Below are 14,109 nucleotides of genomic sequence, written 5' to 3' on the forward strand. Positions count from 1 at the left end.
AGAGAGAGAGAGAGAGAGAGAGAAGAAATACAAAGCCATCTATGAAATGCGTATACACACGCATGACCATCATCATGCCATTGTACAATACTATTCACATTCATTAGCAAATGAAACACTGACCATTGACAATACGCCATTGTGTAAAACGACCATTTTCCAATGCGGACACACGGCTCGGTGTATACAATCTAATATGTGCTTGCATAATACAGAAACGATAAAGCAGAGCAAACAACTATTTCAATACATACACGTGTATGCGGTGTGCTATGCACAAATTGTGGGACGTTTTGTGTATCTCTATCTAGTCTAGTCCAAAATGACGGGCATTCCATCGTTTGTCGATAATTGTAAATGCTGTATGTATTGATGACGATGATGTGTGTGCGTTTTGTTTTCGTTTCTGTTATTGTTGTTGCCTGGTGTTTGGTGCGACGGCATGTAATAAGTTGTTGAATTCTCATTGAATAAAAATGAATGATTTACTTCAATAATAATAAAGATGTTTTCGTCTGGTCACCTGACACCGCGCGCACCCAATTAATGGATGACGACGACGACAACAACAACAACAACAACAACAACGACAGAGAAGTATAAGTATTTTCCATAAATGGGGCGATTTAATTTGGACAAAGTGTCGGTGAATCATATTCCGAAAACAATACCAAATAATGCATTGCTTAACAAGAAAAAAAAACTGAAAATGGAATGAGAAAAAGTGAAGTTTGTTGGTTGATTGGACTTTTTTTTTGGGTGCAGTCCTCTAAATAATCTGTTTGTTCTGACAACGTATTTATTCGATTGGCATTCACTTAAGCCATAAAACTGCGCGACTGACCAAGACGACTTTTCACGGGAAAAAGAAACGAAAAAAATGACGTTCTTATTGTTCGGTCGACTAAAGATAATATCAAGGGTTTGTCATCCATCAGGCAGCATTGAATATGCTCTTAATGAATATAAGAGAAAAAAAAGTGAACAGAAGAATAAGTGGAAAGACAGAAAGATCTTTCACATTGAATAGAAGCTCATTCAATGCATACGCACCAAACTCACATATTTACGCTGAATTCCATTGTATAAACGAGTTTCGGTTGAGGTTGTGCCGCTGGCTTTTGAAATTGTTCCTCGGCTCTTTGCTCTTCTCCAGTATTCTTAGCCATACGATTCGGTGTGCGCTTTTCTCTCTCTCTCTCTCTCTCTCTCTCTCGTTCTCCAGTTAGTTTGTGTGTGTGTGATTTGTGACCGCTTTACATAGTAAACATACTATCGAAGTGACGTCAGCAAATGAAATAAAACCAAACAAACAAATAAGAATCACACTCTCACCATCTCAGCCGACACCGAATGAAGAAAATACAGAGAGAGAGAGAGAGGAACCAAAGCCGACATGAATGTGTTTGACGGTTGGTTCATAGAATAAGCTCGTTTTTTCACTTCTCTCTCGCACCGCGCATGAGATGCACATACGTGCTGAATATGAATGTATGAATCCTATTATGAATCACACAGCGAGAGACAAAGATAGAACGAAAGATCAAGAGATAAAGACAGCGAGAGAGGACCAGAACAACTCGACGATAAAATCAATTTGTGCAGGTGAATTAAATTTATATGTAGATTGTGGTAATATCATCGTCCATATAGTGATCGCTCACGACGTATAAGCGTTCGCGCTGCGATCACAAACCTCCTTACGACAAACGGGTTGTTGTTGTCTTTGGCCACGATCTTTTGCCAGTGTGTTGTGCGCGCTCGCGCACACACAAAGACCTCAACAAGCCCAAGAAAATGATGATTAAGCCGTTTGAGAGACATTTGGTTTGAACAGCGACCCAAAATGAGTACCATCATTTTGGAATATTTAATTGAAGCAAACAACCAACCGAGTAGAGAAATAAAGAAGACAGAACAAAAAAATGAAAATGAATAAACCGAAAACATCAACAGTTGCTGTCATCCAATAACACCTTTCAAGACACAAATTGAATGTGAACGCACACTCCAAACAATAGACCATTTCACACAATCAGACAACAATCTATTAAAAATGTTATGTAATACGGGCGATTCTCCTATATATATTTTTCATTCGTTCGTTCGTTCGTTAGTTCATTTGGTCGCTGGTTCGTTGTCGCGCCGATCTAAACTAATCTCTATTTTCGTTGTTTTAAAACGGTGAAAAAAAATACACAAACGCACTGTTTCACCTTTTAATCTAAATATTTAAATAAAACGCTCGAAACGGACAAACAAAGGGCACAAAAAACGACACACACACACACACACACACACAATTTTCGCACACACACACACACAATCCACTCGATCTAAATTAAAACGGGACTTTTTCTTAGTTCATGCTTGATTGAATTGGAATGAATTTTAAGAATTCAAATTTTTGTGGGAGACTTTCGTCTATTTTAGATCATGGCAAGTGTTGTTGTCGCTGTTACTTTGTTTCGCTTGATTATTATCATGTGACGACAATATTCGTGGCGCAATATGTCCATTTCTTTCTGTTTCTCTCGTTCGATCATTTCTCTCTAACATGGGAATTTATGGTGTTTTCTGACCAAATCGAATGTGATATGTGCGTTATTTAACATCGGAACCATTTCCCGTTATGCAATCGGCACGCGATGCTACTCTTCGTAACATGATACATGGTGCTTTGATTTGCGGCTTATTTTTTTCTCTCTCGTTTAATCTCTATCTCTGATTTGAAAATAAATATCAAATGAAATAGATTTTGATTTTTTGATTCGAGTGAATGGGAATCACAAACACACACATCCGACATCGCATATGATTTATTTAAATCATATAGTTTAAGTTGTTGGTTTTCTCTCTCTCACTCGCTCTCTTGCTCTCTCGTGGTGTATTCGATTCCCATTCTGGTAAACCACAATGCGTGGACTCAACCAAAAAAGTAATCCGTTTGGGATATGACGAAGAACCGCATTGTCGTTCATTGAACAAAACGTGCTTTTCATTCGCATGTGCGTGTGTTTTGTTAAAGCTTACACTGAACCCACTGGAACCTTATACAATTCAGATCATTGTTATGCATTGAGAGAAAATTTAATCGAAGATGGCGACAACCGACTATAAAACTGAGAAAGTCACTCTTGAAAGTGATCGATTTTTTTTTTGTTCGTTGTTGATGAATGATTTTATGTGTTTCATTTTTGTTTTTATTCGTATATAAATGAATCGAGGTAATCGGTTCCATTTAATCGATCCGGAATTGATTTTTTTTCTTCTTTTGCTTTACATGGTGGGAACCAATGCAAATGCGTTATGGAAAATAAGTCAAGGATCCGGCGAGAAAGAAAATAAGTCAAGGATCCGGTGAGAAAAAAAACCTACAATGCCCATGAAAAAAAAAAATTCATTACTGTCACCTTTTTCATGTCGTTGTCGTGAGACAAAAATTATTCACAACCAATAAGAAATGAAGAAAGAAAATATTTGATATTACTGCAATTTACATAATTAATTGGACGCAATGCTGAAAAAAGTGAAAAGTCACCCATTGTGAGTGTGTGTGTCAGAGAAACAAGTGGATGGAAGAGATCAGTTGGTCATCAGTGATAGTTTGCAAGCGCAAGCATTTTATGTTTCGGAGTAGTTAATCAAAATAAATTGCATCAATTTCCATTTAATTGGAGAATAATGCAGTGATGTTGGATTTTCTCTCTCTACACACACAACACAATATGCAAAAACACATTCTAGAATCGATCTGTGAACAAGTACGGTGCGCGCATATGAATGTTTATGTATGCGCGCAGGCGCACGTACAATTACACATTTGGTTGGGTCGTGTGTAGCAGTGTAATTGGCATTGGTTGCATGAAGGCACGTGCATATGACTGCGAAAATTGTTAGAAATCTTTGGGCGAAATTGGCGAAAACGAACATGTATTTATGCGTTTTGCTTTTTTGGTGTGTGTGTTTTTTTTCTATCCAATTTCCCAAAGTGAAAATCGCAAAAAATTTCCTTCGACTCTAATCTGTTTATCTGCTGCACAAAAGCATTCCATTCCGTTTGAATGTTTAGCCTTTTGTTTATGATTATCTTGAGTTTTTTTCCCTATTTCTCTTAACAGCATGTTTTTTCTTCAAACATAATTGATTGTACGTAAAATGTTTATGTGTTTTTTTTCTGTTTCTTTTCTCTCCCGTACAGTTTAGGCATGTCATAATCGCTGAGTCTCGCGAGACTACGATGGAGAAAATACAACTTATATGAAGGAAAGGAGAAAAAAAGGGTCACAATCAACTCTTTGATCGTATGAAATTTCACTGCATCAGATTCCATAATGAAAGGTAAGAGATGAAAAGCTATGACGATGAATAAAAACAAAAATAATAACAGCCATCGCAACTACATCACACAAGTAATGGAAGATAAGAAAGTACTATTTCACGTTTTACACTCACCCAAGTGTCTGTCTTCTCGGTTCGATTGGCCGTTATTGCGGCACTGCAAATGAATAAGTCGCGCAATTTTTTTTTACTTCTTTCATTTTAGCTTGAGGTGTTTCTCTCGCGGCTTCTTGTTTTCTTTTTTTTTTGCTGTCGCTGTTTTGTGCGACAAGTGAAATGAACATGTAAACGTACAGACACCTCACAAAAATTGTGCTGTTGTACGTTAAATGAAAGCCCGTTGTTCCAACGATGATCAAATTGATTTTAAAATCCAGATAGACTCGACAGTGATTTTGATCTCGACACTGAATTGAATTTTGTTTAACAAATTGAGCGAGTGAAGAAAAATTACCATCCGCACGCGGTTGCAATGTTTCTTTTCATTTGATTGCAATTTTAGTGAATCTTTTTCTTTCTAAAATTGAGGCATTTTGAAAAAAAAAAAGCGAAAGTGAAATTTTTCCATGCGACCAAGATACAGAGACCGCTCTTAGTCAAAGTTACCAAAGCTTTGTAACATGTGAATCAGCATGATGGAATATACGCTAAAATCGTTGAATCATCACACATCGTGTGAATCATCTTCTTTGGTTCTGCGTCGAAACAACACCGTATTTTCAAGTTTGAGACCTTTTGTATGCGATGCAGTCACAAAATACGCCCATTGTTATCCCGAAAAAAAAAACAATTTGGTGCGAATGGAAAAAAAACGTGTACGTTTTCAGAATCATTCGGTTGAAGTCGATAAAATGAAATCCGCCCATTGAACGTTGGACGTTTTGGAACTGCGTCGATCGGTGATATTTTTAGCTTCAACTTGATATCAAAATGAGTTGAATGCATTTTCATTGCAATTTCATTTCAATTGTGCAATTTGGCTCGTTAATAAGCAATGTTTTGTCAAGAATGTGCGTTCATGATGCGAAAATACACTTGCGCTTGATCTCTTGCCATCGTTGCTGTCGTCGTTGTCATCCAAATCGACGGCGGCGTCTGTGTCTGAATTTAGATTGTACTGTGATTGTTTTTCTTGTGTCGCAGCCATGCATAAAACCTATTTTTCTTCATATTTTTTTCTTCTCCATTTGAATGCGAGTGTGGCGCAACATGAATTTTGTGTGCACATTGCATTTCAGTTCACAACACACAGCGACAATTTGGGAAGTGAATTGTGAGAAAAAAATGTGCGTGAATGTGCTCGCGAAAAATACGTCGTTGCCAGAGCCAGCCAGACAGACACAAAACAATCAACAAAAAAATGTGCACAATCTGTGAGAGACAAACGAGAGACGGAAAATAAAAAGCAACGAAAAATTGCAACGCATTTGTTTTTCCTTTTCATGCCACCAAATCTGCGCAATTTGTATGCCAACCATTTTGAACAAGCAACAACGATCTTTTTCTGTACATATTGTGGAATCACTAAAGAAAAAAAAAACCAGATTGTTGTTAACATTTTCGGAAGCTAAAATCATTATTTTGAAGTAAAAATTCGTTTCGCATCTACTGGCATGCACCAGAAGTATATACAAATATATTGTAAAAGCAATTAAATTGCTTTTCTCCCCCATCTGATATTCATGTTGTGTGGGTAATCAGAGCCTTCTCAATTTCCGCCCACTTTTTACACCAACGACGAGATCATGTTTTGCTAATCACAAAAGAATTTTTTTTTCAATTAATATTTTTTTTATGATGGTGGTGATATGCATTTGACGTCCTGTGCCGCAGCTAATGAGAATACATTGTGTTCTAAACTGAACTTTGTGAACACACACACACACACACACATCATTTTAATACACTGTATGTGTGATATGCACTGCAGCTGCTAATGCCAACGACCAACACAAATGACAGAAGAGTATGAGTACATTGAAGAAGAAGATAGGGAAAAAAAACGATAATTATGAATGTAAACAATGGACATTATGCAATGGTGAATGCATTTCGAGTAAATTAGCAAACGACATAAGTTTTCTTTCAAGAAAATTAATGCACGGTGACTGAGAGGGACGGAGACAACCTGATATTACAATGTTACACCGCCGAGGAAACGGTTTGCGTGTATATTGCCAACATCTCAAGCAAAAACAGACATGAAAAACATATGTATGAAGAAAATGGAGATACAATTAACCGCACACACAAATAATATATTCACATGAACTTCGGAGTTCATTGATAGAGGAAACCCCATACATTTTCCGCGATGCGCCTCTCTCACATCCACATCGCTGATATAAAAAAAAAAACGAAATATATCGGTAGTTTATTGTCTATTTTATTTTTCGTTTGTTAATTCGTTCCAATGGAAATTTCTCAGTTATGATTGGATTCCGGTAAAATTATTGTACAGCAGAGCACAGTGCGCGCGCTCTCACTTTGCGGGAAATCAATTTAATGATGGTTTAATTCCTCGATCCCCCATTGAAATGATACAATCCAAGCAAAATTACAAACATCTTAATGCAAACTAAAAGCCACTTCACTACAACTGATACTTGTGAAAAACATTTTTATTCACTCTCTATTCAGAAATGAATTCAAGTTGAAAAAATACGAGTTAAAGTTAAAAGAACCGTACGATTTGAGAGAGATTCAAATGCATCTTCTCATAATGTACAATGAATTGCTCGAGATTTGCACATTAAACTGCTTTAATTGTTCTTATTTTCAATTCAACCTTTTGTTAGTTATACAGAGTTCATTTTGATTCATTGGCAATTCCCAATTCAAGTGGCATCACTTCAGAAAAAACCATTTTTCGATACGCAATTTGATTCATCTTCAAGGAGAGAAAAAAAAAACTCTGAGTGTAAAGCTGGTTTTCATCACACGATGGAGAAGAAAAAAATGCTCGACAGCAAACAGTTGGTTCTTTTGCAATCAATTTTTCTTTTGGTTTTTGCTCATTTCCAACTAGAAAAAAACACTTAACCATATAAACAGACATGAATTTGTTTAGATATATATAGATCAGATGCGAGAACAGAGAGAGAAGTGGTCAAGAACAAAAGAGAAAATTCATTGTTTGTTATTACGTTGAAGTGAGATAGCAATTCAATTCAGATCAAAAGTGAAACGCATGTCTATTTTTGTTGTTGTTGTTATTGTTGTTGCTGTGGTTTCGGGGCAACATTAAGAGAGATAAAAATATGTTTCAGGTCAAACGAACACAAAAACACCATTCAATATCTCTCTGACTCTGTGTATGTCTCTCGCTCAATATCTCTCTCTCTCTCTCTCTCTCTCTCTCGAAGAACCGTAAGAGATACGGTTCATTCGAACTGAATGAATTCGGTGTGCTGTGTACGTCTCTGTGTGCATAAAACGATTCATCTTTTTTTTTTATTGTTTTGCTCAAGTATTTTCCCATGCTTACGAACGCGAAGCGTTTTGTGCATCTCCTGCACTTAAGATTCGGGCCTCGTAAAAATCACATGGACATTGAAATAACGAAGCGATAACGAAACGGGTTCGAAAATCAAATTGACAGCCAATAATAATAATAATAGAAGAGATAAAAATCGTGTATTTACTGTATTTTTTATTCTTTCTCCAACAATAACTCGAAACACTTGTGATGCCGTTAGATGTGGACTTACAATACTGTATTATTGCACTTTTTATTCGTCATAAACATAATTCTTTTTTTTTTCAATTGATAAATTTTTGTTTCTGCCATTTCTAGATCCATCATCAAAAAACTTTTACCATGCACCACCCGATCGTCTGACGATGCCGTCGATGAACTTTCTGCAACAGCAGCCCGACGAAGACGATGGCCTCGGCCCATTGCCACCGAAATGGGAAAAAGCATACACTGAAAATGGCGAAACGTACTTTATCGAGTAAGACCATCTCATTTCAAGTCCAAAAACGGTCAACGATAAACAAAAACTTGATGACAATTTTATAATTCTGGTTTTTTATTTCTCGTTTATTTTATTTTCTACAGTCACAACAGCGGCACCAGTCATTGGCTCGATCCGCGTCTATCGAAATTTCAAAAGAAATCACTTGAAGATTGTATGGACGATGAATTACCGTATGGTTGGGAAAAAATTCATGATCCACAGTATGGCACCTATTTCATAGATCACGTTAATCGACGAACACAATACGAAAATCCCGTACTCGAAGCGAAGCGTCGTAATTCGGAACGCAAAACAAATGGATCCAATCAACCGCCGTCGGTGAAGGTAAAAATGAATAACATTATTTCAGACTATTGATTGAAATTCGTAATTTTTGTCTTGTATTTCCAGTCGCTAAACGATGAAATGGTGCGACCGAACGATTCCCAGTCACAACAACATATCCAATCGGAGCAACAATCGCAATTGAAACCAAATCTTTTTACCAAAAATCCGTCGGAATTACGAGGTGAACGAATAAATACGACACTGTTGAAATCATCGCGTGGTCTCGGTTTTACGATCGTCGGCGGCGATGATAATGTCGAAGAATTTCTACAAATCAAATCGATTGTGGCCAATGGTCCGGCATGGTTGGACGGCAAATTACAAACCGGTGACATTTTAGTATACGTAAATGATACGTGCGTATTGGGTTTTACGCACCACGAAATGGTCAATGTGTTTCAGTCGATTTTACCGGGTGAAACGGTCACATTAGAGGCGTGTCGAGGCTATCCGTTGCCATTTGATCCGAACGATCCGAACAATGAAGTGGTCACCACGATTGCGGTTGATGGTTTGAGTTCGGATCCGGAGAAATCACGCATTCTAATGGATTTAAATATGGATGGAAATTATAATTTTCTCGATATGTCTGATACTCAATCAGCAAGCACATCGGCCAAACACAATTTAACGCTGAGACGACTGGAGTCGAGTTCGGTGCGTAGCGATATTAGTGAAAATTTTGCAAACGAATCAAAACGTGATTTAATTTCATCGGAAAAACCGGAAATTCTGAACATTTCAATAGTGAAGGGTCCGCTAGGATTTGGTTTTACTATTGCTGATTCTGCGTACGGGCAAAAGGTGAAGAAAATTCTCGATCGTAATTGCTGCAAAGATTTGAACGAAGGCGATTATTTGCTGGCAATCAACAATACAAACGTTATGTATTTGTCACACAGTGCCGTGGTTCAGGTGTTGAAAAATTGCCCGAAAAGTGAGTATCGATATTGTTCTTTTTTGTATTTACGAGTCATGTTCAAATTCCTTATATGTATATTAATCGTCGATATTACTCTTTTCGACCAGGTGAAGAGGCAATTTTGAAAATCCAACGCGGTAGCTACTTCAACGGTGGAAGTATAAACGATAAGCCAACGAGCCGAGTGAGACGTGTCATTGATTCAATTGATCGAGCAGCCATGATGAATGGCAATGCATCCAAAGAAGTGCTGAATTTGTATCGCAGCAAAACGCCCACCGCCGATCTGTATAGCACGCAAACAAAAGAAATCTTGCCAATTCGATCGAAAACACCGCTCGTTGATACACGAAGTCGAGCCAAAACACCGATGAGCGAACTCAATGGCGGCGAAGAGGAACTCGATGGTGCACTGCGATCACATAACGATGGACAAATGCATGATTTGAAACACATTGTAGCGGCCGATACAAAATCAAACCATAGTTTTCCCGATCAGGATTCAATCAATAACGAAGCACCGTTCGATCCATTCCCAAAGCTAGTGCTCAGTCTGTCCGATCGTTTGGCCGAAGCATCGCTGGGCGCTTCGAGCCACTATCAAACAAAGGATCTTTCAAATATTCGCCATAATCAGCATTTCGATAGTCAACCAAATCTCAATAACTTTGAACAGAATAGCGTGTCAAGCGGACACGATTATTACGTGAATTACAATTCAAATTTGGCCAGCGGCTACACAAATTCACCGAGCAACAGCATCTATGCGGCCAGTGCAAACACAATGCCGCCTCACATGAAAATGCCACTGATGGCACCAGTGCCCACATATCATCACGAGCATTGCTACTGTTTCGAATGCCAGCGACAGTATCGATATCAAAATATTCTCATCGATCGTCGCAAAGTCGGTTTTAGCCCACTCGATACACACGCTCCGATGGCGTCACCACATCCACACCACATGAACCAACCGCAATCGCCACAGCATTTACATCAAATGCATCATGAAAACAATTATTGGACGAAAAATGAACTCAAAATGCAACAGGTAATTTAAGGGATGTGGAATTCATAATCCTGGTTCTTTTTCTCTTATTCTTCTTCTTCTTCGCCATTCGATGAAGAAAAATTTGAATTTTCATTTTATTTTCGATTCAAATTTTCAAACCCAATCTGATCTTGAATTATTCTCTAATGATTGCAGCCGGAAAATTTTGGCTATATGCTATCAGAGGTGACGCTTGAGCGGCAAGCTATGGGCTTTGGCTTTCGCATCGTTGGCGGCACTGAAGAGGGATCACAAGTGACTGTTGGCCACATTGTAGAGGGTGGTGCAGCCTACAATAATCCGCGAATCGAAACGGGAGACGAGATTTTGAGCATTGATGGTCACAATGTTGTAAGTATCATGACAATAAAATGTAGATTTCATTATCGAAATTCAGATAGAATTGGGAAGAAGAGAGATTTTAACGAATCGTAAAATTTCAGGTGCAATCCTCACATCATCGTGTGGTCGAATTGATGGGCGAAGCGGCGCAACGTAACCGAGTGACGATGATTTTGCGACGACGTGTTCCGGATCCAAATGTGGCGAATTTGCAACATTTACAGCATCATCCACACCATCAGCACGTGCAACATCCGCATTTACCGCGAGAATTTGTCTATCCGTACGATGTAATCGTTAGCCGAAATGAAAACGAGAGTTTTGGCTTTGTCATCATTTCCGCTTCAAATCAATACTATGGATCGACCATAGGTAAGGCACAAATATAACTCTTTGGTTTATACAAAAATAGATGGAATTGATTTTTGATTTAATATCCAAATTTGCCTAAATGAAGCAAATTCGAATGCAAATCATTCAAATCAAATAGAGTCTAGAAAATAAATGAAGCAAATTTATATGAAAATTAAAACAAACTATGCTTTTGCTTGTCTCCGTAGGAAAATTGATACCCGGCAGCCCAGCTGATCGTTGCGATGAGCTAAAGGTTGGTGATCGCATAATAGCCGTGAATAACATTAACATAGCCGGAATGAGTCATGGTGATGTAGTGAATTTAATTAAAGAGTCTGGCCTACATGTTCGTCTCACCATTGGAAATCCAAAAGAAGTGATGCAATCGAATTCGGTTCATCCGCCAGCAATCAACACCAACAACAATCTAAACGATCCATACTTTGAACATCGCAGCAATGGTCTCGTTTCCATCACAAACGACAACTTAAACGTAGACGTTTATCAATCGAACAATCATTAGATTAGACCCATATCTCGATTTATTCTTCCGATTCCAGAATTTCCATTTTATGAAGTTTTTTTTTTCCTTCAAACAAACAGAATTTACAGGCAAATATTTGGTTCAAACGAGCAAATGCAAAAAATTTATACAAAAAGACTGAGCAAAAACTACAAAAGCAATCAAAAGATACTCCGAAACAAAAATATTCTAAACTCCAATGAAAAAAAAAAAAAAAAAAAAATCAAACGAGATGCCTTTGAAAATTTCAGAATCTCAATTTAAAAAAAAAACACAATTTAAACATAAATCGTTCTCTTCAATTCAAAGTGGCCTATGAATCGATTCAAAATGACTTGTTTTATTCTTGTCAATCTCATTTTGAACGCGATTCAAATGTATTTGACCAAAACTTTGCCTTATACTTCGATTTCGTACATAACGGAAAACAGAGAGAATAATATCAGCTCGCGAGCATTTCACATAGTAGAAATAAAAATTGTGTTTTTAATTGTTTTTACTATTAATCTAGATATTCGTGACCATTTCATCATATATTGAATGGCGACAATTTGTTTTATATATATTGTTTTATTTTACTTGACAAGCAAACATTAGACATCCAATTGTGTAGTTGATAGTATTTTATTGATATATATATTTTAAATGTATTTACAGCCACTAACGCTCGTGGCAGGCTTCAATCTTCGATTGAAGTAAAAGTGACACATTTTTCTTTCTTTGGACAAAATTGTTTTAACATGTACTTAAAATAAAAGCGAAATACAGAAACAGAAAGAGAGCAGCTTCTAGTTTGATTCGATAGAGTGAATAAGAAAGTGGTAAAGCTTTATTTTAAGTACCACAGGGAAATGTTTTTAATATTTTAAATAACATGACAAATTTAGACGTATATTTATTATACGTTTAAACGTTGAGAAAGTCATGGACTATGGCATTATAGAAAATAGCGCATTTTTTCAAATATCAAAACCATATCGGTGTTTTTTTTTGTGGTGGCCTCACGATGAAGCCACAATAAGTCGTATAGCAAACAAAAAAAAACCATGCAATAATGAATTCTTTCTGTACAATATTCTGATTAAAAGCACGCATTCGGCATCGTCGTTGTGCGTTGCAAGCAGATTTCATTCAAAATTCCGACATTGTTCATTTAACTCGTTATTTTTTCATAAAAAATATACGCATTCTTCCTCTCTCCCTCTATCTCTTTTTCTTATTTGAAAATTATATAAATATTTCTGTGGAAATAGAATTTATGCTGCAATAAAATAAAGAAGAAAAAAAAATCAAAAGAATCAATTTAGAACAATGCTTAAATAGAGTTATAATAATCGGCATGAAAACCAAACTTGTTTCAACATCAATGTAAATTAAATTAGAATAAAAATTTATATATAACGGAAAATGACCATTTTTCGGGCTGTTTAATTTCATTCAAAGAATTCTGTGTGTGTGTTTTTTCTCTATTCTCTATAGGCGCTACTCTCAAACCAACGCATTTATGCAAAACAAAACGAAAAACAACAACAACAGCGGTAAAAAAAAAAGATCACGCAAATTATGAACGACAATTCGTTGGACGAAGCAAACAAACGTGTAACGAACGGAATGAAGAAAGAAATGAATGAAAAACGAAGAAGAAAAAGATAGGAAAAAAAAGCAACGACACACAACAAAAATACCGATGGCATTCAAAGTTCAATGCATATGTAAAACGTAACGTAAACGTGTGGCGGATTGTGGCATAAATGCGAATGACACAATACTATTACGACCGTAGCATTGACAAGCACAAGAACATTCAACACCGGAGTGTTTGCCATTGTCAAAGTGTTCCTCAACAACCATGGCTTAAGTATTCCGAGCTGGGAATACTTAACCATTGACGGAAATTGAATTGATAATCGTTATTCATGCGCAAAAAATGTCCAATTCACTGCAATTTTTTAGGGGGAAAATTGATCGATTCGGACGAAGAAAATGAAAAAATCGTAAATGAATTCAACAAGATGATGAGAATGAAAGAAAATTATATGAAAATCCCATTGATATAGCGTCAAAAATGCAACGTTCAAAAACGTCAACTGGTCCCAGCTCAAATTTACTTATCTGTCATACTCAACGATGGCACACGGGCATATGTTTGAGAGCGTGTACTTTTCTTGTATGTGTTCTTTCGTTACGTGCTTCTTCTTCTTCTTGTCATGTGTTTTTTCTCCGTTCAAATCGAGTATACCAAAGCATACAGCAAATTGGTTCTGCC

At 37.0% G+C, this 14,109-nt stretch overlaps 1 protein-coding gene across 2 annotated transcripts in view; it reads left to right on the plus strand.

Annotated features, from left to right (window-relative positions):
* LOC129577675 (membrane-associated guanylate kinase, WW and PDZ domain-containing protein 1-like) overlaps positions 1-12,624 on the plus strand; it is a 19,622-nt gene extending 6,998 nt beyond the window's left edge. For both annotated transcript variants that reach the window (XM_055465150.1, XM_055465149.1), the window contains 8 exons: positions 4,202-4,341; positions 8,138-8,297; positions 8,405-8,648; positions 8,715-9,588; positions 9,681-10,624; positions 10,781-10,975; positions 11,068-11,338; positions 11,527-12,624. In XM_055465150.1, coding sequence (XP_055321125.1) covers positions 4,335-4,341; positions 8,138-8,297; positions 8,405-8,648; positions 8,715-9,588; positions 9,681-10,624; positions 10,781-10,975; positions 11,068-11,338; positions 11,527-11,843 — 3,012 coding nt within the window. In that variant the 5' untranslated portion in view covers positions 4,202-4,334 and the 3' untranslated portion in view covers positions 11,844-12,624. The remainder of the gene's footprint in view (positions 1-4,201; positions 4,342-8,137; positions 8,298-8,404; positions 8,649-8,714; positions 9,589-9,680; positions 10,625-10,780; positions 10,976-11,067; positions 11,339-11,526) is intronic.
* The last annotated feature ends 1,485 nt before the right edge of the window (positions 12,625-14,109 follow it).

The sequence above is a fragment of the Sitodiplosis mosellana genome, unplaced genomic scaffold (assembly GCF_009176505.1).
Source record: "Sitodiplosis mosellana isolate CC-2019 unplaced genomic scaffold, AAFC_SMos_1.0 Smas_scaffold_6197, whole genome shotgun sequence".
Lineage (NCBI taxonomy): Eukaryota > Metazoa > Arthropoda > Insecta > Diptera > Cecidomyiidae > Sitodiplosis > Sitodiplosis mosellana.